The following is a 27,881-nucleotide window of genomic DNA, read 5'->3' as shown; positions in this document are numbered from 1 at the left end:
TCCATAAAACCCTCGTGATCGTGAGGAGTTAAATAAGATTTCGGCCTTCTTTCCACCGAATTCCCCACGTTTAGAGGCTTGAAGATACCAACCACATTTGAACCGCATGGCGAAAAAGATTCGAACGGTCTGGGAGAGAAAGGCGTGGGGATGGAGATGAACATGAAAAAGCAGCTGGTCTGGGTTGCATCTTCTGATGCCAAATGCACGAAGATGAGTGCCTCTCAACCACCACGTCCCTTTCCCAGAGGAGCAGCTTTGGGAAGCTACCAAATAATGAAATCCACCCAAGGGGGGGTTTTTTTTTTTTTCAAAAGACATTTGCGTTCGACAGGCGAGGCTGAATCTGTCAAAATGAACTATGTTGTAGCATGGGACTCCTCTCTTGCTCACCACCAGATTCTGTATCGCTGGGATGTCTAAGGTATGCCTAGTTAAAGGTCGATGAAAGATATTGTCCTTTGATATGATATCCTATCCAGTGTTGGCTTGGCCTCGGGCAATGGATTTGCTTGGGAGGACACTTCTTTCGTGCTGTCTCTTTGATGAGGATTGCAATATTGCAGGTGTGACGACACTGGCATCGTGTCCAAAGATATTTCCAGCAGCCGACGTCTAATCTTTTCTTTCTTGTCAAGCAGTGACAAATCCGACCAGTTATGGTTGGATCTTTTCGAGCCAACTTGGAAAATGTTTGGCAATCAATGCTTTCTTTCTATACTGGGTCATTCGCGGAGACTCCGTCCAATTCATTTCTGACCCACCTTCGAGCTAGAGAAATGAAACTTGGACATTAAATGTCCGGCCATTATAAGGGATAAAAGTGGCGAGGAAATGGACGACAGCGTACGCCGTTCCGATGCCTGGGACTCATATTTTTGGCCAGAAGCTGACCGATCGTGGCCCGCAAGTCAGCTGGGAAATAACACCCTTACCCTGACCAAAAGGCATTGTTGCCTTCACTATTTTTGGAAAGAAGAGCTTTCGAATGACCATGTGGATCTGTACCAAGATCTTCTGTGGGCTTTGAGTAATGGCTTATGGCGCATTAAGATGACTTCCTAGACGGAGGAACATCTGGACCGTTGGGTTCTCGTGGCCAAGAAAATGAGGTATCTATAGAACGTGCCTAGAGAGCAGATCGATGGGCTAGCGTTATCGTAGCTCCCCGAGATTTGATCATAGATGTCTGATCTGATATTCATCTCCACTCGGATCCTGCGATCTTTGATGTTATGGTCGACGCGGCTGAAGAAAACCGCGATCGAGGGCTGAGCATGTCCCGTTTGGATTTCATTCTGGCTTGCTGATGTCGGTTATGCGTGCTCTGGAAGGTGTGCTCTTCTGCTCTATCGTCCGGTCAAAGGGGTAGGACTAAGCACTTGGGGTGTTCATTCATTGTTGGCGGAGTTTGGCGCTTATTTTGCTCTTTTCAAATAGTATGGGTGTTAAGTTATGTGACCTAGGAGAAGTGACACTAGGAAAATGGCAAGGTCAACAAGAGGTCCAGCAAAAGCAGGCCTCACGATCCATGGGGACTCTGACAAGGCCGAGAGATCAACGGATTCGAATAAAATCGAGGTGCCCGGGTGATGGAGAAACCGGTGTCCGACCGGCCCATTCATCAAAATATCTACTCACTCAGCCTATTTTTTGCAGATCCTAGAGGCAGTGGTTCGGCAGGGAGTCGTATTGCTTTCCCAAGACAGTTAGCAGGGAGCAACACAATGAATACCAGACGTTGACATGACCCCTATTGCTTATGGAAGGCAGCGCCTACGATCAACTTACGGAGCAATAGGCCATCAGAACCTCGCCTCTAGGCCTTTCCTATAACGTCAACCTAAGCGAGATGGCGGTGCCGCCATTGGGGCCAATGCATCCTAGCAACTGAAGTCCTGGTTCTTCCGAAAAGCCAGACTATTCAGCTTTTGGTATCCGTTGCAATTCATCAGAGAAATTAAGGTATGTTGGGCAATAGTCATTTCTTTGGACTCCATATACGTACAACACCATTGGTCTCGAACGAGTCCACATATTTGAAGCGAGACTTCCACGGCACCACTCAGCTCCTTATGGACATTCTCGCGCCCTGAATTTCCTTTTGAACGTCATGATAAGTCTAAGGGCTACCCGCCGAGAACCTCCCTGCCTCATCTCTGTCAGAAGCAGGCTGAGGTCAGGCGGAGAGGAGAGTCTGGGCATACCGCCAAGTTGCTTAGCCTTTCTTCGGTTTCTTGGGGGATTACTTTATAGCAACAGTTGCGGATCAGCCGTTCACAGTCGCCAGCCACGCGTCCCCTCCTGAACGAGACGAGTGGTCCGGAAGTCGCGTTGCAGGGTCAGCGCTATACTCAGACTACAACTTTCCTGTGGTCCAGCGAATGACTCCGGTTTGCTTGGCTGTAAGAAATGACTTGGCGCCCAGGTTGGCTTTGCATGCTTCTTTCCCACTGCCTATGCTTGTCTAGCTTTGATTTGCTTGTGTTGTCGACGGAGGACGGGGTGCTTGTCTGTGGGCGAAATCCCGCCAGTGTGTTGGGGACCGCTCTCCCAGAATTATCTTCAACGGCTCGTCGATGACCGTAAACGTCATACAATCTTGGGGAATTTGCGGTGCAGAACGCCTCGTTCGTATCTGTTGACTTTATTGTTGTCATCCTTGCTCTCAAGCGTCTATACGGAGTCCCAGCACCGGCAGTGTTTACCAAAAGCTGGGAAACGTTTCATGGCTGATGCAGAACTCCATTGGAACAAGCGACTTACTTGGCGCCCCTGTTCATCCTAACTGCTGGCGGACTATGCGCTCCGGCATTTTTGGCTACCATGTCTCCAGTGACATAAAGACGAACGGGATTCCACTCCCCATTGAAAGGGGGATCAGACCACACTCCATTCCCTTGAATTCCATCTCTGTACCTCCTGTTTACTGTCTGTCAGATTTTGACGCTCTTTTCGCTCTGCATAGCCAATCAGTTGTCCTTCGCTTATTTGGTTTGGCATATCTGCTCCCACTTCACAATGGTCCACTGGGTTTTCCTTCTCCCTGCTCTCTTCTCGACAGCCTGGTGCTGTGCGAAGCATGATAACTACCAGTCACATCCCCATCTTGGTCGAAGACAAGTTCGAATAGATGTCGGTCGGGAACCGAAGGATTGGAACTATGATCACTCTGCCGACTGGGCTACCATTCGACCTGGTATGTGTCGGTTGTCCGTCTCTAATATGACTAAACTAACATCCGGCCAGAATATCACCTCTGCCAATCCGGAACTCACCAATCCCCCATCAACATTGCCGTCAAAGGGCTGTCGCAGCTTCATCAGCCTACCTTTGAAGGTTACAAGGATGAGGCCATGCCAGGCAACTTCTTTAACTGGCAGTTCGCCCCTGCTTGGACCCCTCATCACGCAGAGGAAGAAGTCACCTCCTTACCGAGTATGGGATTCGATGACCACGAAGTCTTCATGAACGGCTGGCACATCCACGTCCCATCCGAGCACTTGGTTGATGGTCACCGAAGTCGGGCAGAAATCCACCTTGTTCACGTCACCGAGGAAGACGAAGAAGCCGCAGTCATTGGCATCCGTGTTGCAGTGGCCCCTCCCGAATCCAAACATGAATCAGCATTCTTCAAACAACTGGGGACGATGATCCACTACAACGACACCTCCCAAATCGAAGGCCTCCAAGTCAACATGCGCCTTGCCATTGATGAAGTTGACGGCCTCTCGGAGTTTTGGACGTACAAGGGCAGCTTGACCACGCCTCCCTGCTCCGAAGGTCTACGCTGGTTCATTCCCAAGAAAGAACTTCTTGTCAGCGAGGCCCAAATGGTTGAGATCCTCGCTGCTAGCAGATTCTCCCATCGCGTCACTCAAGAGGTCTGGCTTCATGACGTCAATTTGTAAACCAAAAAACAAACCAACCAAAAGGTGGTGAAATCAGCTCGGCCCTGTATATGTATATGATGACTTGGGATAGAAAAAGTCGATGAAGAGTTCTTGCAATTACTAGCATTGGGAAAGCGTTGACCCATGGAGTTCACTAGAAATTTTGGGTACCCTTATTTCGTTGTTCGGTCAATGTTACTGTGGGGAATATTGTATCTTGAATCATCATCTTTGCCTTCTATACGCTCGCTACCATAAAATACATTACTGAATCAGTATTGTATCTCGTCGTCCGATCCCTTGAAGGAGTGCTGCTTTGACTTTCAACGCTGAAAGTGGAAGAAACGTCCGCCAATGATGTCCCCATCAATCATTGACGGAAAGGACGTCGGCACGAAGACCGCAGCTTTCAATGATGGACATGCACTCGATCTCTAACAACCTACCTGAGCTATATATTATATCACACAAACAAGAATGTCACAGAACGAGTCCGACGAAATAGATCTATCAGTCGATAGACATGCAGGCAGAGATGATGCAGACCATGAAGCTGCGGAAGAGCAAGAGCTAGCGCGATCAAACAGGAACAGGGTCCGTGTCCTTCTAGGCTCCTCGCTCCTACAGCTCCCAATCTGGGGTGGGTTTGCTTCTGTCTGTCTCATTTGGCATACCGTCATACTCACCATGATCAGGCTTTTCTATGAGCTTTGGCGTATTCCAAGAGTTCTTCTCTGACCCCAGCAACTCGCACACCGGGCTCCGAGGTTCTCACTCGGCCACCGGTGTCATCGGCACCACCTCCAACGGGGTCATTTACCTGTCAATGCCCTTTCTCTTCGCGGCGTTGAGCCAACAACGAGCGTGTGTCCGTCACGTAGTCGCCTTCGCCGGTATAGCATTCATTTGTCTCAGCTACTTTCTGTCTTCGTTCAGCACCTACATCTGGCAAGTGATAGCCACACAGGGAGTGCTGGCCGCATTCGGTTCCGCGCTGCTCGCCAGTCCCACAACGCTCTTCCTCGGTGAATGCTTCGCCACCAGCAATCGAGCCGTCGCTTATGGCGTCATGCTCTCCGCCAAGAACATTGTAGGATCCACGTGTCCATTCCTCCTGCGCGGTTTGCTTGACCGCTACGGGTTTCGCATCACGATGAGAATATGGACGGCGATTGTCACCGGGAGCAGTTTGTTTGCGATGTGGATATTCCTGACTGCCTCTTTGACAAAGTATCGAGCCCGTCGTCACACTCGAGCTCGGATAGCGTGGCAATTCCTCAAACACCAGACTTTTTACATCTACAGCATCGCCACCATGATGCAGAGTTCTGGTTATGGTATCCCACAGACGTACCTCAACACTTACGCGCATGATGCAGCCTCCTTGTCACAGGCGTCTGCCACCCTTCTGCTCACCTTATTTAACCTTCCAGGCATCATCTCTTGCTCTTTCTTCGGCTACTTGAGCGACAACAAACGGTATCCCCTCTCGGCCACCACCACCACCTGCATTTCGAGCCTTAGCTCCGCCTTGTCCGTGTTCTTGCTATGGGGCCTCGCATCGCCTTCGAGTGGTAGCATGGCTATCCTCATGCTCTTCTCCATTACTTTCGGTTTCTTCGCTGGCGGTTACAGTTCTACGTGGGGAGGCATCATTACGCAGATGGAGCGAGAGGCCGCCGAGAGAAATGAGCCCGTCGATACGGGTGTCCTGTACGGCTTGCTGAATGGGGCCAGGGGACTTGGATATGTTAGTGGAGGATTGGCGGGTGTACCACTACTGAAGACTGGAAACACCGCTCACAGGGGCCGCGCTGGCTATGGAACCGAGTATGGACCTTTGATTGTCTTCACGGGGCTATCATTGGTCTTTGGAGGTTGGAGCATCATGTGGCAATGCAAGAAGTTGAGTCGTTGGATCCGTTGTTTTTTGACCTAGGACAGAGTTCACAAGATAAGCCCTGGCATCATCCGTCGCCACGTGTTTCGAATTTCGAATTCTTTTTCTGGGCACTCATTTCAAATTAAAGGTGCATTAACCTGGAACACTTGAGGATAGGAAATGGTCGAGACTATGTTCAAAGTATGCGTCGTCAGCTCGCGGTCTTGATCCGGGATCTGAGTCTCGACACGTGTATCTTGTATCATCGATATCAAATATTAAACACACCCCAGTCTGGAAGCTCCCGAAACACTTCGCAACGTTGATGCGGCATGTTGAGACGAATATCAAAAGCTGTCTCAGCCTTCCGGTTATGTGCACCGAGTGCGCAAGGCTGTCGATTTCGCTCGGTAACTGACTGTGGCTTGTTCAAATTTGGAGTGTTGAATTATTAATTCATATCTTTCTGCCTAGAAACAGAAAGGCATCAACAGCATCAACCCGGGCTTGACTCTGGCTTTGGCAGATTGTCAACGGCGATGGATCTTCCGGAGGAGAGGAGTCCTGATTGGTCCAATCGGGCTGGCGTTCAAAATATTGAAATATGGACCTTATCTCTCGGTTGCGTGTAAGACCGATTCCGACCATCCCAAGCTCAATCTTTGTGCTTCAACAAGAAATAAATTCTCCAACGTCAAAAGAGACTTATAATCTTGGGGTTCCAGAGGGAAAGAAAGCAATGAAGGCCCTTTCGCAGGTCTTGTCAAGAGTACGCTGCCCCTGCCCAACATCTCATTCAACACCGTTTTCACATCCATACTTATGTCCATACCCATTTGCTTCTTCTCATTGTCAATCTGTTTCCCTCGATACAGGTACTAGTACTCGTACTCAATCCAGATCAAAGCTACGACACGAGCTAAAAGCAGACCATACGCAAAAGGTCCTACAATTCCAATCCGCAATCCAAAGCTTCACGTCCCCCTTGCTCTACGGCAACACCACGTCCATATCTACATCCCCGTTATCATCTTCCGCAATGAACGAAGAAATCGACCACGTCCTCTCCTTCTGGTTCTCTGGCGGTACCCAAGCCGTCACCCGCTGGTTCCGACCTCCTGCAGGCTTCGACGAGGAAGTCCGCACCTCCTTCCTCCCCTTAATCTCCCAGGCGCGCTCTCATGAACTGGATTCCTGGACAGACACACCTCTTGGCTCTCTCGCACTGATTATATTGCTTGACCAATTCCCACGCAACGTCTACCGGGGCAGCGATGGCGCGCATGCCTCCGACGCCCAAGCATGTTCCGTAGCCACGAATGCTATTGCTCGTGGATATGATCATCAAGTCGATGACTTACAAGCGCTGTTCTTCTACATGCCTCTTATGCACGATGAGAGGCTGGTGTCGCAAGTGGCTTGTGTGGCGCAGATGGAAACGCTGTACGCACGATGTCAGCAGAAAGAGAATGCGGAGGCAAGGGAGGCAAGGGAATTTGTTGAGCAGGGTCTAAAATCTGCGAAGGGCCATAGGGACACCATTTTGAAGTTTGGTCGATTTCCGAGTAGAAACAAAATTCTGGGAAGGGAGTCCACGGAGGAAGAGAAAAAGTTTTTGGAGGAGAATCCGTCGGGGTTCCTCTAAGACCAATCCACACGGGAGGAGAAGCTTGAAAGGGTTTTTGATTTTTGTGTAAGCTGGTTGCATGAGCAGGTTGCAGGGTGTTGCGAAGATATGGCCTTGGACTTGATTATTAAGCATTGGCATACTAGGGCTATACACCATTCTACAGAGGCAAGTATGAGCTGTTTGTGTTGAGTTGGGAATCGATCCATACGGAGGACGGGCCAAGAACTCGGATTGAGGCTACTGAGGTCACAGGTAGGTCACATCTACAAGGCACAGGCACAGGCACAATCATTCAATTCATAATGGATGGTTCACTGGCAGGAACCATTGAATCTGGTGAAAAGAGCAGAGAGGATGCTAGAATAATAGTCACAAATGGCCATCATGGGCATAGTACTATAACCGAGCATCAACCCGTAATTGTGTAATATGCACGTTGCCAGCCCCGTTAAAGTCATTGTCGATCCATCAAACCTCTTGACTCACGTACATATAATTTAATTTATGCTGGAGTTAACCATTAATTTCTTCTTCATTTCAACCCAATCTTGTCTTTGGGCAAAATAGCAAATACTGTCCCCAAACCAGCCAATCCAATACAAAGAATGACGAGACACCAATCAAGAATCCGCTCTGGCATCCTGATCTCTTTACCTTCTGTGCTGAAAATCTTGAGGTAAAAGCTGACGGGAAGGATGATGCAAATAGTGAAACATAAAGCAGATCCCATGAGGGCCATGATACTGTCAAAATCGGGGAAACCAATGGCGATGCCGAGTTGGATGATATTGGTCATGATCCCAATCAAACCACGAGCAGCACGGTGTTTCAAGCTCTTCTCACTGTGTAGTCGTGCCTTGAGGTCCATTTGACGAAGATCGATATAGAACTTCTTGTTCAGTGTGTCCATCATGGGACGATTGGAGAGAGGAATTTTGGTGATGGGAATGATGGCGATCAACACAACAATAATGACGGATAAGGCGTGAGGATAGGCGGAAGATCGGAGGATGTTTGACGTCACTTCGTCTCGCACTTTGTCACCGAACATTAAGTAACCAAGTACAGCCATGGAGAGGTCGAGGCCGTAGGTGAATAGATAGGTGTACTTGACGGCTCGATCGTACTTTTGCGGATGACGCATATCCTTGTATATGGCAGGGAAGACGCTATGACCTCCCCAAGGAGCCATAAAGAGACCCAGACTGAGAGGGATGGTCCGCCAATCTTCTGGAAATGCGTATGTTTTAGCCACATCTCTCAAAGAGCCAGGACTGCGAGGCTTGATCAGGCCGTCGGCAAAGACAATGATGATGATTCCAAGACAACAGAAGATTCCAATAACGCTGGTGACACTCAGGGTTCTGAAAGGAACAAAGTTCAAAGGTATCAGCCCGACTGCGATGAGAACTTTCCATTCAAGCACGTTGAGACCTGGTATGAGCGAGTTCATGCTATCGGCGAACAAGATGATGAGAGCGACATTGGCAGCTGTGAGTTCGAGAATGAACAGAGACTCCACAAAGTTTCTCCCCCATGAATCGAACGCGAGGAAAGCAATGTCTCCGTATGTTGTCGAGCCTGTATTGGTATCCAGGCATTTGGCTAACAATCTGGCCGTGTATGAGGTGGAGACAGCCGCGAGTGTAAGAAAGCTCAGGCCGATGATCCAACCAGAGTATCTGATACCGAGTGGGAGAGCCAGAATCCCCACCCCGATCAGAACATTGGTCGAGTTGAAGATGGTCATCGGTACTGTAGATTCACCCACTATACGTGTAACGATTTCCCCATCCGGTCTCACTTCTTGTTCAATAGCTCGCGGGGGCTCTTCTTTGAATTGTTCAGGGTGTTCCTTAGCTTGTCGACTAGCTTCTTCATGTTCTAGAATCAAAATCGAGGCTCGTTGTCGGGCAGAGGCCGTCAATCTTGAAGAAATACTCCCATAGCTTGTTCCAAGCTGGTTAGCCATCAACGAGCCAGGTGTCAGAGAACTAGCAGTCGATTTCATTGTCTGATGGCTCGGCATGGGAAGCAGTCGGGAATGTTCATCTAGCTCCTCAACTTCATGTTGTTCATCGTGAACAGCAGCGTCGCTTCCATGTTGCAGATGGTAATCATGTAGCTGTCGCCGTAGAAGCGATCTATCAGGAGCACTGCATTGTTCAGCACCCTCCTCTCCAGCTTCTTGATCGGGTTCTGCAAGGGTGACCGAGTTTCTCCGCACGGGTGTTATCTCTCGAAATCCAGCAGCTCTTTGGAATGATCGGGCGAAATTGTCAATGCTATTTGGTCCACCCATATGTCGGAGACTGTCGAATCTCTTCCCAATAGAGGATCTCCTCCTTAGCACCCTACCTCCCCCTTCTCCCTCTCCTTCTTCTTCGCCATGTCTAGGAGGAATGAGACGCTCACTCGAAGTGGAGGACGAGAGGATGATTGGTGGTTCATTTTCGGGTACGGATTCTAAGGAACCAAAGGAAGAGGTCCGGCCATGTTCATAGGCATCCCAGGTTGTGGGAATTTGCTTACTTCGCTGGCTCATTGAGATCGTTGGAAAGTTTCAACAACTATTTGGGCCTGGGGTTCACAGAATTATGGCTTGAGGACCCGCGTTGAGAAGCTTCATAGTACTTAATGATACAAAGCAGATAGCCGCCAGAATTTCTAAAGTAGGAAGAAGGGTATTTAGAGGGGAAAAAATTTCAAGGGGAAAGAGGGAAAAAAAAAAAAAATTTTTTTAAAAAAAAAAATGAAAAGGTCCCCAGATGGATTCAGATCTTCAGAAGCTCATGCTAGCATCCGGCAATAACCATGACCATGCATGGAGGCGAAGATTCAACACGGTGCAAAAAAGACGTTCTGGTCGCTGTCAGGTTTGATGGTGGAGTAACAGAGTTTAGAAGCTGTGGCGAGCAAGCCGGCGGGGCACGTTAAGAGGAATGCGCCGCAACCTTCAATACCCAGTACCACACATTGGTGACCTGTCCATCCACTCACAAAAACAGAGTGACAATCACCGTCGCCTTGTCGCTCCGTGGCATAGCCAGCGTTGTCCACTCCACGACTTGACTCCTACCAACGTCCACTTCAGACTCACAACCCATAACTCAACACCAAAATCGTAAATTCTCGCGTGGCCCCCTTTGACTTCCCGCCTGTTCCTGCGATTTCGAGGACGTTTCTGGTGCGAGTAGGCCGCCTTCGGTCGGTCACCCTTCGGCAATCATGAGCGCTCCACAACCAAATGAAGCAGAAAAGAATATTGAGATATGGAAGGTCAAAAAGCTCATCAAGCGCCTCGAGGCTGCAAGGGGCAATGGCACATCCATGATCTCCCTCATTATTCGTGAGTAAAACCGCCGCCATCTAACTTTTGTCTCGAACTGACACGGTTCCAGCACCCAAGGATCAAGTCTCTCGTGCGGCAAAAATGTTGGCTGAGGAATTCGGTACCGCCTCCAACATCAAATCTCGAGTCAACCGTCTTTCCGTCCTTTCAGCCATCACTTCCACCCAACAACGTCTTAAGTTGTACTCGAAAGTCCCACCAAATGGCTTGGTCGTCTATTGCGGTGAAATTATTACTTCTGAGGGAAAAGAAAGGAAAATCAACATCGACTTTGAGCCTTTCAAGCCAATCAACACTTCGCTCTACCTCTGTGACAACAAATTCCATACCGAGGCTCTAAGTGAACTCCTCGAGTCCGACCAGAAATTTGGTTTCATCATCATGGACGGTAACGGGGCCTTGTTCGGAACCCTCAGTGGCAATACAAGGGAAGTGGTTCACAAGTTCTCGGTGGATTTGCCAAAGAAACACGGTCGAGGTGGTCAATCTGCCCTTCGTTTTGCTCGTCTCAGAGAAGAAAAACGTCACAACTATGTCCGAAAAGTGGCGGAGTTGGCCGTGCAGAATTTCATCACCAACGACAAAGTCAACGTTGCCGGCCTCATTCTGGCTGGTTCTGCCGACTTCAAAAACGACTTGAACCAGTCCGACATGTTTGATAGCCGTCTTCAGTCCAAGGTCATCAAGGTTGTCGATGTGTCTTATGGGGGGGAGAACGGATTTAACCAGGCGATCGATCTCGCATCCGAGACTCTGAGCAACGTCAAATTTATTCAAGAGAAGAAACTCATTGGCAAATACTTCGAAGAGATCAGCCAAGACAGTGGCCGAGTTTGCTATGGTGTTGAGGACACCCTCAGGGCTCTGGAACTCGGTGCGGCCGAGACCTTGATCGTCTATGAGAACTTGGATATTACTCGTTGGGTCTTGAAGGCCTCGGATGGGACCGAAAAGATTCTCCACACCACCAAAGCTCAGGAAGCCAACCGCGAACAGTTCATGGACAAGGATACCGGTCAAGAGATGGAAGTCGTTGACCAAGGATCCTTCCTTGAATGGCTCGCCGAAAAGTACAAGGATTTCGGTGCTACTCTGGAATTTGTTTCTGACCGATCAAGCGAAGGCAATCAATTCGTCAAAGGATTCGGTGGTATCGGTGCCATTTTGCGCTACAAGGTCAATTTCGAACAGTTAGCCGACGTTGATTCAGAAGACGAGTTTTATGATGATTGACAATTCAATGACCTCGCAACAGAGCGCGAGGAGATCTCAGCCGACAACCGACCAAATGCCGAGAACGGCTCCAAGGCAGCTCTCCGCTCTGAGCGTCCGAGTGACGCACTCAAGTCCCAGCAATGGCAAGGGACAAATCACAATGTGGACAAGAACAAACCACGTATCAAGGATCTCGACGATTTAGGCACGAAGAACAGTGTTTTCCAACGCGCTGAGCGAGCAATGACGCCGCCAGCCAGGCAAGACCGAGGACTAATCCATGGTGAGTTTATGGTCACGTTGAAATTGACTGGTCTGACCATGTTTTCCACAGGACGTTCCAATCTCCGCAACATGGTCATGGTCTGAATTGAAGACGGCATTCAGATTCGGCGTACCAGCCCGCCTGTCAAACCTCCGATGGACTTACCAAAGTCTGACGAGGCCGACAGCCTCAATGCCCTGGATCTGATGTAAGCCCAACGCAGACAAACTGTCATCTGAATGAATCACCATTTCTAGTCTTCTCCGACAGAGGACTTGACAATCGATCTTTCCGTCAAACCACAGGCTATCGTTCCACACGAGAACTCTCTATCAAGTTGGACTTTTATCCCGTTGAGCTAGTCACTCCTTCACTATCAAGCTCGGTTTGTTTTTGGTTTTTCTTTATTTTTGGTTTTTTGGGGGTGTGTCGTTTTGCACGGTCACAAGCCCAACCAGGCTGTATTTCACAATCGCCCTGTATCCAACTGGGTGGGTGGCTGTTGCAGCGTCGCTTGGGTCACGTGGGCGTCGTTTCTCTTCTAAGGCAGTCGATCGTTTTAGCCTTGGTTCACATCATGGATCAAATCCGATTCAATTCTGCGCAACCATCTGCTGCTATTTCCGCTCCTGTTCCGTTCTCGCGAGGCAACTGATCCTGAAATGTTCCAAGACATCTCAAGCTCTCCGTAAACTTGCTCAAATCGTCCAACAGGGTTCTTAAATTATCACTGAGCCATTCGACTCGTGCATCTTGAGTCGCCTCTGCTTTTATGTTCTCACACTCGACGAAGAACACATACTGCCAATTCCGCTGGCGACTGGGCCGTGTATCGATGCTCGTCAGGTTAAAAGAATGTTGCTTGAACACAGCTAGGGCATCAGCCAGGCTGCCGGGTTTGGCGTGTGGGATCGTGAACGTTATCAGTGATTTATACCGCAGAGGTTTGATATGTTCTGATGATCTCTCTATAGATGTGTAACCTGTCTGATCTAGCGGACGCTTGCGGTTCCTCACCACGAAGAATCTCGTCGTGTTAGAGCCGGGCTCGTCCTCAATGTTCTCAGCCAAACAAACGAGATTGTTCTTCTGGCCCGCCAATTGTGAACCGATGGCCGCACTGAAACCGCCATTGGACTCTTGCGCCACAAGCTGTGCCGCGGCCGAGGTACTCCCTACATCGATTCGTTCGACAAGATTAGGCGGGAAATGCGTTGACAGGAAACGACCGCATTGGCCCCAGACTTGCGGATGGGTATAGAGTGTGCGGATGGATTGTTTGGGGTCTTTTGAATCTCTGGAGTTCGGTGGAGAAGAGACGAACAGACAATGATGGACTGGGAGGTAATACTCGGCGCAGACTTCAACGTCAGGGTATAGAGCGGATGAGTCGAGGCCGCATTGGGCGAGGAGGTCGAGAATTTGGAAGACGGAGCCGTTGGTGCTGTTTTCTATAGGGATTACGGCGTAGTCGTATGATATGTTTTCGGAAGAAGATGAACATGTCGAAGAGGAGTTCTGTATCGAGGAGAAAATAGCGGTAAATGAGGGTAGAGGGTGCAGAGAGGCTGGTCTAGAAGGAGGTGAAGAAGATGAAGGTGCAAAGACTTCAACGGCGGCTTGGTGGGAGAACGAGGCTTCGGGTCCGAGGTAGGCGATGTTGAGTGGGCTGGCAGACTCGCCGCGATCGAACATAGTGGACTTCTTTCTATATTTTAGTCCATCAAAACAATTAATGCCATTAAACTGGAGGGATTTCAAAGTGAAGTGCTGTAATGCTCTTACGGAAACTTGTCGCCGCTTTTGGAGATGGTTCTCCCCTAATGCCAAGACGTCCAGGCTTCTCGCCTCATTACCCAGCCCGATCACCCACGTACACAATCCTTCCTTTCAGTAATGGAACACTCAACTCCTTGAACGATGTCTTTGATCATACAGCTCCCGACCATGGAGCTTCGAGGACATCTAAGGAGAGTTCCTCTCGACCTTCTCACACTGCTATACTGTCATCTCTCAATACAAACCAGCTTTTCCTCTAGGATGGTTGCTTGCCGCTGTTGACAAAACTAAAGACTCGTGGTGATCTGATGCAGCATGAAGTTTTGGGAACGAGATATCCGCAGGGTAACGGAGTCTCCATTCCCTGCAGACAAGAGTTTAGAAGAAAGTGACCACCTCATATGTGTAACAAAAGTACACTTTTGGGGTTGCCGCATCAATGGCGCCATAAGCGCCGGGCTTGGACAACTCCTGCATCTCAAACGTTTCCGACAATACCTCATTGACCGAGAATTAACGGCCTTCGCCTGTTTTGTTTCGCCATGGAAACTCGACCCTTTCCATAGTACGTACGAGTTTCAGATCCAGTGCAGCGCTTATCAGCTGCCCGGCCCAAAACTGGACTCGTGCATATTTTCAAAATACCGTTGCTGCGGCTTTTCGGCCTCCAGGGAGGCTTGTGTCTGATTTGCGGTTAAAGAGACCGAGATATTCCCTGCAAGCGCCACGCGCAACCCCAAGCGCCGATTGCTCCTTGGAGGGAGCAGGGAAGCATGGGGACCTAGAATAGTATGATATGCATACTGCTTTGTGTTTGCTACCTACCCTCCACTTCGTCCTTCTCCCATTTTCCTGGCATCCATTTCTTCCATCTCAGTTTATTGCTGACATATTTTGTCTAGTGTCATATATCATGGTAGGAAAGGCAAAATCAGTTGAGCTTTATCATCCCGAACCCGTCCCGCTAAAAAGGGATAGTCGCAAATCCCTCTTCAGACCATCATGGATCACCATACCGACGACAGATTCCTCAGAGCGCCTCCTCCCCGAATCTTGCGGAAAGCCAGGCTCTAAACCCCGTGTCCCGTTGAAAGATGTCTTTCTCTTGTCGATCGAACTGCTCTGTCTCGTGGCGGGGCTGCTGACTGTCTTCTATTCCCGAGTTGCCATCTTTCTGGGACAGATAAATCAGTTGATTGCAATTGGCTTTCTCTTGGCTGTTATGGCCGTGTGCCTTGAAGGTCAGATTCTGCGTACGGCAATTATGCACACCGCGAGTCGAAATGGCTCCACGATTCAAGATCTCGACGCCTTGTTACGAAAAGATCCCTTCGCGTCCAAAATCCACCCCATGTATCGCATCCTTCTACTGTCTCTACTTGGCCTACCGCTGTTATTGAGTATCGGATATAAGACATTTGTTGGAGGGGAGAGCACGATCGTTGTCCATATGGGCGATGGATTCTTCGGCTTCTCGTCCACACCGGGCAAGCAGCGAATCGGGGATGGTCTGTCTATTCTCTCCGATGTTTATGTGCCATTCTGGATCGACCCAGCTCTGAATCGAACATACGGCTTTAATATGTATATTGCCGCTGATAACAAGACCGCTATGATCGTGGACTCACCCTATCCTTCATATTTAACCGCCATTCAGTCCAGCCTCTCTAACGGCGAGACCGTATCGTTGTCCGCCACGGTCAATGCAACGGTATCGGAAATGGTCAATCTAACAGAGGCAGAGCGAAACAGCGATGATTTCTGGGCCACTGTCCAAAATGACTTTGGACACGATCGCACAACCAATGGTGGGAATGTTGAGGGCGCCAATAATGCTCTTTGGGCTGGTATGGGCGGCGGTTTCTCTACGAACTTTTCAATCATGTACTTCTCAGCCTGGAACACGACGAGGAACGAGACATTTGAGTCTGAGGCCATTCGAACCGAGCAGACGCGCCGAGTGGCCCGAGCCACATGGGTGATTTCTTCGTCAGACATTATGCTCACAGAAGCTGAGCTGATTGAGAATAGCACTCTAGCAAACCAAACTTTGCTGCAAAGTAACGCCATCGGTCTACAGGAGATGTTCAGCATCTTTCTGGGAGAGTATGACTGGCACAATCGAGCGGCAGCATTCGATTTTCCCTACCCATCCCCACGCAACGGTGAGCTGCGATACTTCCAGCCTGTCAACACAATACCACCATTAGCCGCAACAATGGCCTGGGCGCGCATTACTAGCTTGGACACTATCGACCGGCCACAGGGAATTCAAAGTGGCAGCCTAAGGGTCCAGACGGGGTACAGCAAGGCGGAGCGAAATATTGTGACCATTAAAACTGTGCCAATTCTGCGACGGCTACCGTTGTTGGCTCTCCTATTGCTGATAAATCCCTTGTTGTCTTTGGCGTGTGTTGTCGTGAAGGCCTCGTTCTTGTATCGGAGTCCCATTGGGGACAACTTCAACACCATCTCGCTATTTGCGGCAGCACGAAAGAGTGATTTGCGCACTGTGAAGGGAGCCTCCTTAACGGGAGAATTGACTCGAAAAGTACCAGTGGCTTTCAGTATCGAGAGTAACAGTCTGCCTGGACACGGCACGGAGGGCCGTGGCGGGGTTGAGCACGTAGTCCTGAGTCTTGACCAGGTCGATCGAAGGAGCGGGAGGATTAAAAGGGGCACCGTGTACTCATAGTATATATAATTACTCCAGTTAGATATCTTTGGGAGAGTTTGGAAGTTTGGATCGGAAAACCTAAAGTCGGTCGATAGTTTTCAGCAGCGGAGACTGGACACGCTTCCCCGCACTAGGCTTGAGTTCGGAGAAGTATCTCACTTCTTAGCGTCAGTATTGGAGCCTTGCGGCCACAGGTTGCTTCCATTCCGAAAGGGTCACTTGGGCTTTCTCTTCCTATTCACAACCATTGGTCCACGGGATTCTTCGAAGCTCCGAGATAATCTCTCTCTGCATCACAAAGTGAACTTTGAAAATTGTGGTAATTAAGGCGATCCTGGTCCGAGCAGGCCAGTGCTACGTCATTGCTTGTAGTGATGACTCCTTTCCTTGTAAAGCCTCGCACCCGTGGAATCCCAGATACGGGAAAAACAATAGCCTGGTACCACAGTCAAGCAAGGTGAGTGAAGGTGAGTGAAGGTAAGATATATTAACCTCAAAAAGAACAAAATGGACGATATGGTCCTGGAAAAGAAGGTCTCCTCAGATCTATATTGTGTCTCAAATTCATGCAATGCATCTGCGTCACCCTTTGTCTCACCCAGTGTGAGAACCATGGAATCGAACCGGGCCAAGTCACGAGCGCACGCGCAAAAGAGCATTTCCATTCTGTTCGAAATTTAATTCTTATCGTGGTACTAATTTCTTCTTTATTGTCCCGGTCCTGGCCCAGATCCTACTCCTCTTGACCACACTTCAAGCTTTTTCACCAAACCACTTCGTACGCAATACCCCTCCCAAAATGCCATCCTCCTCGATGAGGCTGTCTCTGGGCATGGTCCTAGTGACCTCATGCCATACACTGAATGCAATGGCTTCCACAAGATCCAACGCTCCGAATGCAAAGTCGTCCTCACGGAGCAACGAACCTCCAGTCCTCGAATCACGTCCCGCTTTCCCTAAACCATGCTCGTCCTTCTGGCCATTCAGGAGCAAGAACCAAGATTCCGAAATCATGCAATACAGAGTCATCGACAAGGTCTATCCGTTCGACAACACCAAGACCTTTACGGCCCTGCCGGAGCACTCCAAGTCCCCGCACCTATGCGACTTCGAATTGATGCGCAATGTGCAGAAATACCTGCTCAAGAGCCGGTGGCGGAAATCCTCGGTTGTCAAAGGCTGGACTGACTCCCAATGAAGAGGACGACGAGGGCGAGGACGTTGTTCATCTCCGCAACCCTGCCAATTTGAGTCCGAGACAGGCTTGGGCTTCGTGCGCTGCGAGTCATGCCAGTCAAGGGACCGTACTTTCCTGCCTCAAAGCTCTCCCGACGGTGATTACTCGCACATGGTCCTCCTCGAGCGCCGCACGAGGTGCGATTGCAAGAAATATTCTGGTATTCGAAGCATGAGTTTCCCTTTGTCTACGGGCAAAGATATGTCCCAAAATCACGTACCGATGCAAGCAACGACGGCGTCAGCTACCACAACAGGAGGCACAGCACCTGCAGTCAGAAACGCAACCACAGCGCCACCAAAGCCGGCCCCAGCCACTGAGAGGAGTACGCCTGGTAAGCCCCAACCTCTCGACTGCAGACCACAAGAATCCTCAGCTGCATAATTCCTGACGGGTCGTTAGGAGATCAGAGTTTCACATTTAACGGTCTTTCTTGCAGTGGAGGATATGGCGGAGGCTGCGCAGATGAAGGAGATGGAGCCGGGGGCCACTGTGCCTGCCGATGGAAAGCGGGTGAAAGCAAAAGAGCACGTTTACACAGAGTGAAACATTTAGGCAGGGGTCTAGAAAGGATATCGACTTATGAGGGAATGATATATTTATCCATAGGCCTTACTTTAGGATCCAATATCAATATTAATATATCCTTTTCGTCAAACCTGTAACCGAATCACAGACCATTGTTGTAAAGAAAAGAACCACCAAAATATGTGTAACGAACCGACAATTACAAAGAGACATGGAGGAATGTTTCGGTCCTTTGCCAATTTCCCGACACCATTACAGTGGAGTCCGTCTTTTTTCCAACTCGCAATCCCTTTGTGTATGTCCTGTGGACCAATTCTTCCAATCGCAACTCCCATTTCCAATCATTCAGCAAAACTTTTCCGTCCCTATGCCTGGTCTTGTTTTACTATTTTACATTCTCCGATTTTCTTCGCAGAAATACCCTCTTAATCCCACCAATGTCACTCAAGCTCATACGACTTTTCGGCCTGGCTGTCAAACTCACCCTTCGGTTATTTGCATCACTGGTTCTGGATGCAACACTGGTGCTTGGAGAAATTGTCGTAGGACTTGAATTTGTATTTGGGCTGGGGCTGAAGTATGGCATGCGCCGACTTGTTGGCGTCGTCGATGTCACTGTCGTCGTCGTGGTTGGTCCTTGAACCATAGTCGGACTCCCTCCACTGACGGCTCTAGCTTTGCCAACCATACCCTCGACCCAAGCATCGTTGTTCGTGGAGGGTGTGGTTCCAAAAGTAACTGCCCGACGAGCGTTTGTTTTGGGCCCAGCAGCACCGAGAGGAGTATAGTTGGTGGTGGCAATGGGAGGAGTAACGGTTGTTGTGGTGGCGGTGACACCAGGGCTGCTGATAGTAGAAGACCTTGGATTAAAGGGAGTCTCAGAATCACGAAATGGCTGTGATGCTCGGTCAGCATCCACAACACCGGTGGCAGAGCCGACATCAGATTGAGTCGCCATCATGATTGTGGGAGATTTAGTAGTGTAAGATGCTGGAATAGGTGGTACTGGTGGTGGCGTCCAAGCCCCATCTTCTTTGCGCATGCTCTTGCCAGGCTCAGGAGAGCGACATCTTGGTCGAGCCCTAGGGTTGACCAAATCAGGTGATGAATTGATCTCAAAGGACGTTTGGGTTGCTGAAGGTGATCTCGATTTTCGTCGTCCTTGATATCCGGAAGTTCCACTACCACAGTTAACTCCCGACGGGTCCTTCTGTCCATTACCGGGAAAACTGGCAACCTCGAGGCGTCCATCACCAGCGGTACGGCTTCCATGATGGAGATTATATTCCCTCAAATATTCTCCAAGATCGGCCCATCCTCCACCCACACGAACCATGACACGACCATCGCCCACCGTACGAACGAAAAGTTTCACTGGAGGGACATCACGAGCTTGTCCAGTTCGTGTCAAATGATAGACTCTGACCTCAGGGCCCCCAAGGCTGCTTTTGCGACTCGATGGCTCTGATCTAGCTGGTGACAGAGTCAGGGCAGGAGTAGGGGTCGAGGCACGTGTTGAAGAGGCCGAGGAAGACCGTGTTGAATTGGACGAGTCTCCATCTTTTGCAAGTCGGATTTTGGTCGGCAGTGTAGTGAGTATGTCTTGTATCTTATCATCGAGGGACTCTCCTATCTTTATGGCTTTAGGCGACGATTGTTCTATCGGAGTTGGTGGCTTCAGTAGAGGCTGTTGCTCAGAGCTGTCCTCTTTGGTCCCAGCGCCAATGCTCGAGACTGAAGCGAGTGGAGAGAATGGGCTGTTAGCATTCAACATGTTTCTCTTGCTCGACCTTCGGGGTAGGGCTGGTATCGGTGGTGAATCTTCCTTGCTTGGGACGGGCGATGGCTCGGCTTTTGCAGAGGTTGAGAGCCGGGAACGTTCATTTTCCGGTTGCGCTAGAGGTGGCAGTGGAGGCTGAGAGCCTTCCAATTCTACCATCGAGGCCCTCGCAATGGGCGAATCCGCTCCGGTCAACTGCATTAAAGCTTTCGAAGGAGTACTGTCGGGAGATTGAGGTATTTGAGAAAGCATGTCCCAGCTGGCAGTCCGCCGTAGCATGACTCGTTTCAGTTTATCTTTGGGGAAAACTTCAATTGAAGCTGTTGAGGCTCTTTGCAGCATAGGCGGTTTCGTGGCCATGTGATGCTGGGCAGCAGATGCATTTCCGAACCATGTGATCTCGTGACGGCTTGTTCGAAGAGGATTGTCAACAACACTAATTTTTGGACTGGGAAGCACACTGGCGCTTGTAGCATCCATGATCTCCGCATTCGAAATGTCTGAAAATCCCGAGAACGTTGAATCCGCAATAGACACTTTGGATATCTCTCTTCGGTGGGTTCTTTGATCTGACAAGTGGAGCTTCAAAGAGGGCTTTCTTTTAGGATGTAACTCCTCGGGCTTTGCTTCGGATAGCTCAGATTTACTCTCCAGCAGACCTGGATCAGGTTCCATCCGCGATTCGGTTGGTTCCGGCTGTTTGTTTTCGGTTTGATTTTTTCCTTCATTCTGGGTTTGAGTCGTAGGTAAAGAGATCGGCTCCGACGTGGTCTCAGGATTTTCGCGGACGGTCAACGCTAGTTTATTTCTCAGGGCAACATGTTGAGCTTCAACCACCCACGTTGCATAGTCGAGCTCAATCTTCTCCAGTCTGTCAATCCATGCTTGTGGAAGCGAATCCTCATACCCTTCAAGCATGTCGAGAAATCGATCGACTCTTCGTCCCATGTCAGACACTTGCCCTCCCAAAGCGACCTTCTTACTGTCAAACGAAGCCTCCGTCGCATTTCTCGCCAATTCGGGATCCCTAATTTCTTGGAATGCTGCTTGAATACCAGACTGGGTGGACTCCATGACTTCAAGAAATCCCGGAAGATCGCGCAACACCCTCAGTCGAATATCCCACGTGTCCAGCAGCATATTCAATTTGGCAAGGTCTGGCAATGCTTGAATAACTGTGGCTGTAATCAGGGCAGTAAAATCCCGCAATTTTCCATCGTTCGTGCGGATTCCCAGAGCCTTGGTCTTCGACAACTCCTTCGTGGGAACGTGAGCCTCGAGCACATGATCTTTGATGTCGTCAATCCCCAAACTGTCAAGGTCATCTCTAATGTCCTCCAGCCTTTCCTCGTATTGCGCTACCGAGGATATGAGGAGAAAGCCTAGATATTCTGTGTCCGTCTCTTTATTCTCTGGGGAAACAAATCCCATACCCAGGCCCCGCTCTCGTTTGTCTGGCCATTGCCATTGTGACAATTCGTTATTCCATTCTCGAAGTTTCTGTGCAGCAAATGCGGCTCTTATGCCAACTTCTCGTTCCGCCGGGGTTGCATCCCTAATGCTCGAAGTCAATGCATCTTGGGCGGCGCCACCAGGTATTGTTTCTGTTGCCTGAAGGGCTTTCAACGTCGAATCAGGAGAAAGATTTCCAAGAAGAGGGTCGAGCTCTTTAATTGCGAATTGAGCTTTTCGGCGGGGGGATCTAGAAGGGGATCGGGAATCAATAGGTGGATCGAAACGAGGGAAATGCGGTGCCGTGGGAGTCGAAGGAGCCATTGCACTAGACGGTCTAGAGGACTACCATGCGAGAAAGCACAATTTCTTCTTCTTCAAAGGGCTCCCGCCTGCTAAGAACCAGGCGTGCAGCATGCTGAAGCGTTGGGCAGGTCTGTCAGACCAAGGAGGCTGACCAGGCGCGTAGGGTCATTCGAAGAGTGTCTAGGTTGAGACTCTAGGATAAGAGAGACTTGGAATAGCTGATCAAAAGATAGACATCATGGCTGGCAGGAAAGATTGATGCCTGTTTCAGGTATCAGAATTGGTGGAGACATGCAGGAGCGCAAGTAGCAAAAGGTGGTTTGCTTTGGCAAGATTCCCCTGTCCAGGAGCAATAAAAATGTACGTACGTGATAGTGTCTGTCCGGGGTTTGAAGTAGATACCCGAGATCCAGTAGGACGAGGGTCTGCCTAGGGCCACTGAATTATCAGAGCGTAATCAGACTATCCGGCGCCACAACGCGTTCTCGAATGACGCGAACGCGAGTGGACTTGGGAGTTTCGGGGAGAAGCACGGCTCGCGTTCTGAACAAAGGCTACGACCTAATTCTGGCGACCCATCAACATGACTTTCTCTTCAATATTTCTCCTTTGTTCCTCCGCAAATAATGCGCTTCAAGAGCCAGATCAAGAATGTGAACCTTTTTGCAAGTGTGCAATCATCATCACTCTTCTCCTTCCTCAAATTCTAACATGTTCCAGAGTTCTGCGCCTCTTTGGCTTCGCTGGGCCAAATTGCCTGGTGTCGATTGAACGACGACGACGTTCAGTTCACGATTGTCCCTGACAAAGGCAGTCAAGTATGGTCCGTCCTGAAGCCCGAAACCGTCTTCGACACATACATTCTTCAATCCGCCTCGCCGAAGAATACGATCAACCTCGAAGTCCCTATCCAAGCCCTTTCCAGAGCTCTCCGTTCGGCATATGGTTCGACGTCCACTCAGATCAGGCTGACCAAGAAAGACAATGTGCCCATGCTATCGTTGACAATAGTCACCAATACATTCAGTAGTGGGAATAATGTTGTTGCGGCCCCAACGACCACAACCTCCCGACATAGCGGCGATGCTGGGGAACTCGACTTTACCGATGATAATATGGACGTATCGTTTGCTGGCGCGAATGGGGGTGGACCCAGAGAACGAGAGACCGTCATTACTCAAGACATCCCCGTGAAAGTACTGTCCATGGAAGTCGTGGAGAGAATCCACCAGCCTCGAACCCCAGAGCCAGACGTGAATATTTATCTTCCTCCTTTGGCACAAGTAAAAACAATCTCCGAACGCTTCACAAGACTCGCCATGGCGACCACGAAGGGATCTTCCTCTACCGGCCCCAGATTGGAGCTCAGCGCCAATATGCACGGTTCGCTCAAGATTGCGGTGAAAACCGACGCGCTCAATATCTCAAGCCGCTGGACTGGTCTCCTCAATCCGGAACTTGACCCGGCGCATTTTCCCGACGGATCACAAGGCGTGAGAGACCATCCCAGCACAAAAATGAAAGAGCTTGGCGGACCAACCGGGGAGAACCAGGCTGGGTGGTCCAGGGTCCGCATTGACGCCAAAGACTGGTCGAGAGTGCTCAGCGTAGGTCGAGTCAGTGCCAGAGTCATTGCCTGTTTCATCAATGATGGCGGCCTAGTGTTGTATGTATATCTGCCTAATGACGAGAATGGTAGTGAAGATGAATCATGTCTTACGGTGAGTCTGTTGGTCCTTTTTGGGAAACGATGAGCTGACCATCCGAAGTACTATATCAGCTCCTTCTCTGCCTAGACCAAAGGCCCTGGATTTGCTCAGATGTTCTACGGACAAACATGCTTACAAAGACCACGCATTTATGAGTTTGGTTTCTTCCGTTCAGGTTCACCTGCTTAGGACTACGAGTAGATATCGAGTTCAGCGATGGCCCTCGAAGATGTTGACAAGTTCAATGACTGATGAATACACGTGCATTTACAAAGTTGAAAATAAGGTCGACCTGCCGTGTGGCAGTCCAGGCAAAGCTTCTCTTCCCAGATGACCACACAAGAAAAGGCAATATGGCTAGATCAAAAAGCTCGAGCGTTCCAGTAGAACATCAAACGTAGGTGTGTCTTTTCAAGAGAAGCAGATACATTTGCACGTTAGAAAACGAGATCAGGAATGTCCATGACTTTTTGTTTCGGCTTCCGTGGTGCAGCCCAAACAGGCATACCAGGAGACTCTTTAGGCGATCACAAACACAGGTCAGGAACACGAACATGTTCTGGAAGTCATCTCGAAGCAATTGAAGCAAAACTTGACAAATAGGGCACTCAAGGATCGAAGAAGATGTGACAGTGGTGTTACAGCATGTGTGAACGTAGGCCTATATTCCCGAGGTACTCGCAAGATATTTTTTCTTTGTTTCCAACGTAAGCCAAAGCAGGCCTTGCTGTTCGAGGATAGCCCCTGAGAAATTGTAGTGATATTTTGAGGGAAGTCCTGGCTTGAAGAGGACATTCTCTAGCCTTGACAGTAGATTGCCTGAGAATGTTGCTCAACATTTACTCCCGTGTATGGCTGGGAGGAAGGATAAACTGAGGTGAAGTGCAAGTTTGCCTTTTACTAGGATAGCCTGGATAAGCAATACAATTGTTATGCGGCTTGACCCAAAACATGAAGGCGTCAAGATTGGTGCTTGTTGTCCTTTGTCAAAGAGGACATTCTCCGATAACTTGCCAGCTTCCGATAGAAAAGTGGCTTTCCTTAGGTCCAAAGCCAAACTAGTACATTTCAATGGTGAAGCAAAGTTCAGGGCTTCACAAACGACCAGAGTAGCAAATGGGGTGGTTCCTTTAAGCCGTCAGGACGGCTGCATGTCATTCTAACCCGGGTCGCCCAACTTAAGGATATGTGTTGCTTTGGAGGGACGAAGCTGAGAAATTGAAGTCAAGCCTTTCGGGCTCGCACGGATTCTTTTTTCGAACACGGGTTGCCGACATTGATGCTCCGTCTCCAGGTCCCAAGGATACCAAATCCATGATGAATAGCAAACAGGAATAACACCCTCGACTCAGACAGCTTCAACTTTAAGTGTCCGGCAAAAGACACTTGAGGCGCCGGCCGGCCGCAGGAGGCTTCGGGCCGTCTGTACCGCGCATTGCTTTTGGAAGTCCACAGTGAGAGATGGCCGGAGGAAATCCATGGAATCAACATAAAAGGGGCCTCTACAGCGTTTCCTCGCCGACTTTGTCTTGCATCTCTTCGCGTTCCAGTCGTCTCTTTTCTTGTCTGGCCATTGGATGTTCGCCATCTTCCGGTATGTCGCCAGGTTTCAAGCCTAGGGCTTTTCGCAACCGTTCGCTTTCCCGTTCTTTGGCCTCGGCCAACTCATGAACTTGATAACTCTTGAGTCCTTTCCCATCCACTCTCTTGCCGCCGCCTGACCTATTCCTGTCTCTATCTTTATTCCGTTCCATATCGGCAGTCAATTTTTCACGCAGTCTGTCACACTCCTCTTCGATCTTGTCCTCTTCAGCTTCTTCATCTTCTAGTTTCTCCCGCAGTTCGAGGACTTTGACTTCGATCTCTCTCAGGCGGTCGTGATTCAGAATTTCTTGATCTGGTTTCCGTGTCTTGGGCGGCCGAGCGGAGGAATCGAGGCTGTATGGAACACCTACGCCGGCATCACGGGGTTTCAACAGCGACAGATTTCGCTGGACATATCCAGAGGTACCTGAGCCACGAGGTGTTGAAAGGCCGACATTTGATGACATGTTGGATTGGCCTTTGCTCAAAAAACAAAAGGCAAAAGAAATATGGTGTCGAAAATGGGTTGTCTGTTTGTCTGAGTTTCTCGTGAGGTTCGGGAATAGTTGCAAATCTCCTATCGATAAGAATGTTGGAATCACGTGTAGACCACCTGCGCCCCTAGTATAGTATTTCTCTCATGTTGTTTTTGATCGACAGAGATCGGAGCTTTTATGGCGGCATCAACTAGACCGGTCTCTCTGAGATCAGAATATTGATTCGCTCGACCTCAAGCTAGAGCTAGAGACCTCGTGATGGCTGCGGTGCCCATTAGGTTATCCATCTTCACCTCTGGTGCTGCTTTCGCTGGAACTGGGCCGGGTAAAATTTCCGCCGACTCCGTCTTGAGGGTCAAGTCAAAATTGTATGTATGAGGTAGTGAAAGAGAACTTTCTTGCTTGTCTTCTCAATCCCTCTTTCTTTCCCTTCCCTTCCTTTCCTCTCCTTTTGCATTTCTTCAACATCTATTCTCTTCTGCGGACTTCACCCTTCATACGTCGAAGTCGCTTCCACCTGGCTTTGGTTTCGTGTGCTTCTGTACCGCTGCCAGAGTACCAGGCCAGGGAAGTGGTTCGCCTTGCCTGTTCTCTCTTTCGTCCTGCCATTGTGCCTGACCACTGGATGCGAACCCAGCGCCTTGAACATCTTGGGGCTGAAATGGCCTTCGATCGACCAACATTGACGTCTGCCCTTCGTGATTAACCATCTGTTCACCAAGTTGGAAATCCATTGCGCTCACACCTTGGTACATTGCAGGATTGAGGTCCATCAACCCGACATTCGTTTGTTGAAGCATTGAAGGTTCGATGGGGTCATCCATGGCCTCTACACACTGCTGGCTGAAACCTAAAGGTGCCAACGCTGGTTCAGACTCAATGGGAATTCGTGAAGACCTCTTTCCTCGATCCTCCGGCCCAGGCTCGCTCTCCTCAAGCATAATCTGGTCATCGCCTTCCCTCACTATCGGTGGTTGCCCGGAAGACGCTGTTGCTTCTTGTGATATGTCTTCCGATTGAACATCTGGAGGTCGATATGACCGTGAGGACAGACGTTCAACACCTTCTAAGACCGAGTCAGATTGGCTAACTCCGATCTCCGGACGCTCTACCGGCGGAGGATGCAGTCCCAGGCCCCGGAGGATAGCATCGGTAGATACGCGACCACTGCTTTCCTCTGGGACAATACCAGGGAAGCCACGCCCTTCCCTGCATGCCCAATAAAGCTTTTGCAAGGCCTCGTCCATCACATCCTGCATACCCCAGTACCTGATCAGAGAACTGATTAGTACAATATACAGTCTTAACCAAGGGCAAAAACTCTCAAACGACCAACACCGAAAAACGATCCAACAAACTCACCAGTCCCTCACCTCTCTCCGTCTTCGTGCGCTGTACTCGCAAGTACTGTCGCTTGCCACGCAACTGGAACATGGACTATTACCGTCACACTGCCCCCAGATTAGCAAGTCTGTGTATGTCGTGGGCGTGCTATAAAAAGGCCTTTTTGTTGGGCCCCGATCTTACTTTCGACTTCTTAATCTTGCAACGATCACATGCACGGCCAATTCGCACACGAGCTTTCGACTGCTCAACACCCTCCTGTTTGGTAGGTGATTTGATTTCCTGCCTCTCTTTGCGATTGGGCATTTTGAGCTGCGTAATATTTCCCTCCGAGAAACCCTGTTACTTCCTAGACCTGATCGCAACACGATTAAACAGCTTTGGCCCCAATAACATAAGCGTCTCCGAAACAATTTTCAGAACGGTCTTCCCACAGCCTCAGAGTGCGCGGGTCTAATCTTCAGATGTTCTATGCTGTCGGAAATGGAAAGAAAACTTCCAAATCCACAGCTGACAGTATCCCAATCTATCCGATGATAGTTCATCCCTCAATTATACGGAATCTCTGTTCTCTCAACATTTACATTCCTAGTGGACGTCGGCCGCAAGCTTGCCTGATTGTCACCTCAAGTCGTCTGGGATCTCATTGGCTCAGGGAACACCTCATATGGACTCAAAGACCGTTCGCATCCTTTTGAAGGGGGTAGACGTGAATCAAGATTCTCTCAGAGTGCTGTGCAGATGGAACTTG

General features: G+C 49.6%; 12 protein-coding genes across 12 annotated transcripts; 7 read left to right on the top strand and 5 right to left on the bottom strand.

Moving 5' to 3' along the window:
* Nucleotides 1–3,021: 3,021 nt before the first annotated feature.
* Nucleotides 3,022–3,911, top strand: Z518_01657 (uncharacterized protein; the record flags this gene model as incomplete). The annotated part of the gene is made up of 2 exons (XM_013422255.1): nt 3,022–3,199; nt 3,250–3,911. 2 exons carry the CDS (start codon nt 3,022–3,024, stop codon nt 3,909–3,911), a joined length of 840 nt encoding a protein of 279 aa, XP_013277709.1.
* A 459-nt stretch (nt 3,912–4,370) lies between these two features.
* On the top strand, nt 4,371–5,832 carry Z518_01656 (uncharacterized protein; the record flags this gene model as incomplete). The annotated part of the gene is made up of 2 exons (XM_013422254.1): nt 4,371–4,533; nt 4,589–5,832. The coding sequence occupies 2 exons, from the start codon at nt 4,371–4,373 to the stop codon at nt 5,830–5,832; spliced, it is 1,407 nt and encodes a 468-aa protein (XP_013277708.1).
* Nucleotides 5,833–6,814: 982 nt separating this feature from the next.
* Z518_01655 (uncharacterized protein) lies at nt 6,815–7,420 on the top strand (the record flags this gene model as incomplete). Its single annotated transcript, XM_013422253.1, has 1 exon — nt 6,815–7,420. One exon carries the CDS (start codon nt 6,815–6,817, stop codon nt 7,418–7,420), a length of 606 nt encoding a protein of 201 aa, XP_013277707.1.
* Nucleotides 7,421–7,937: 517 nt separating this feature from the next.
* On the bottom strand, nt 7,938–9,950 carry Z518_01654 (uncharacterized protein; the record flags this gene model as incomplete). The annotated part of the gene is made up of 1 exon (XM_013422252.1): nt 7,938–9,950. The coding sequence occupies one exon, from the start codon at nt 9,948–9,950 to the stop codon at nt 7,938–7,940; it is 2,013 nt and encodes a 670-aa protein (XP_013277706.1).
* Nucleotides 9,951–10,633: 683 nt separating this feature from the next.
* Z518_01653 (eukaryotic peptide chain release factor subunit 1) lies at nt 10,634–11,990 on the top strand (the record flags this gene model as incomplete). Its single annotated transcript, XM_013422251.1, has 2 exons — nt 10,634–10,754; nt 10,807–11,990. The coding sequence occupies 2 exons, from the start codon at nt 10,634–10,636 to the stop codon at nt 11,988–11,990; spliced, it is 1,305 nt and encodes a 434-aa protein (XP_013277705.1).
* An 829-nt stretch (nt 11,991–12,819) lies between these two features.
* Z518_01652 (uncharacterized protein) lies at nt 12,820–13,932 on the bottom strand (the record flags this gene model as incomplete). Its single annotated transcript, XM_013422250.1, has 1 exon — nt 12,820–13,932. The coding sequence occupies one exon, from the start codon at nt 13,930–13,932 to the stop codon at nt 12,820–12,822; it is 1,113 nt and encodes a 370-aa protein (XP_013277704.1).
* A 997-nt stretch (nt 13,933–14,929) lies between these two features.
* Z518_01651 (uncharacterized protein) lies at nt 14,930–16,711 on the top strand (the record flags this gene model as incomplete). Its single annotated transcript, XM_013422249.1, has 1 exon — nt 14,930–16,711. One exon carries the CDS (start codon nt 14,930–14,932, stop codon nt 16,709–16,711), a length of 1,782 nt encoding a protein of 593 aa, XP_013277703.1.
* An 850-nt stretch (nt 16,712–17,561) lies between these two features.
* Nucleotides 17,562–17,891, top strand: Z518_01650 (uncharacterized protein; the record flags this gene model as incomplete). Its single annotated transcript, XM_013422248.1, has 1 exon — nt 17,562–17,891. One exon carries the CDS (start codon nt 17,562–17,564, stop codon nt 17,889–17,891), a length of 330 nt encoding a protein of 109 aa, XP_013277702.1.
* Nucleotides 17,892–18,843: 952 nt separating this feature from the next.
* Z518_01649 (uncharacterized protein) lies at nt 18,844–22,014 on the bottom strand (the record flags this gene model as incomplete). The annotated part of the gene is made up of 1 exon (XM_013422247.1): nt 18,844–22,014. One exon carries the CDS (start codon nt 22,012–22,014, stop codon nt 18,844–18,846), a length of 3,171 nt encoding a protein of 1,056 aa, XP_013277701.1.
* Nucleotides 22,015–22,622: 608 nt separating this feature from the next.
* On the top strand, nt 22,623–23,792 carry Z518_01648 (uncharacterized protein; the record flags this gene model as incomplete). Its single annotated transcript, XM_013422246.1, has 3 exons — nt 22,623–22,665; nt 22,717–23,717; nt 23,766–23,792. 3 exons carry the CDS (start codon nt 22,623–22,625, stop codon nt 23,790–23,792), a joined length of 1,071 nt encoding a protein of 356 aa, XP_013277700.1.
* Nucleotides 23,793–25,207: 1,415 nt separating this feature from the next.
* Nucleotides 25,208–25,756, bottom strand: Z518_01647 (uncharacterized protein; the record flags this gene model as incomplete). The annotated part of the gene is made up of 1 exon (XM_013422245.1): nt 25,208–25,756. One exon carries the CDS (start codon nt 25,754–25,756, stop codon nt 25,208–25,210), a length of 549 nt encoding a protein of 182 aa, XP_013277699.1.
* A 524-nt stretch (nt 25,757–26,280) lies between these two features.
* On the bottom strand, nt 26,281–27,436 carry Z518_01646 (uncharacterized protein; the record flags this gene model as incomplete). The annotated part of the gene is made up of 3 exons (XM_013422244.1): nt 26,281–27,055; nt 27,149–27,237; nt 27,314–27,436. 3 exons carry the CDS (start codon nt 27,434–27,436, stop codon nt 26,281–26,283), a joined length of 987 nt encoding a protein of 328 aa, XP_013277698.1.
* Between the last annotated feature and the right edge of the window lie 445 nt (nt 27,437–27,881).

Source organism: Rhinocladiella mackenziei (genome assembly GCF_000835555.1).
Source record: "Rhinocladiella mackenziei CBS 650.93 unplaced genomic scaffold supercont1.1, whole genome shotgun sequence".
NCBI classification, from domain to species: Eukaryota; Fungi; Ascomycota; class Eurotiomycetes; order Chaetothyriales; family Herpotrichiellaceae; genus Rhinocladiella; species Rhinocladiella mackenziei.
The sequence above is the reverse complement of the archived record's forward strand: the minus strand, read 5'-3'. Positions and strand labels throughout refer to the sequence as shown.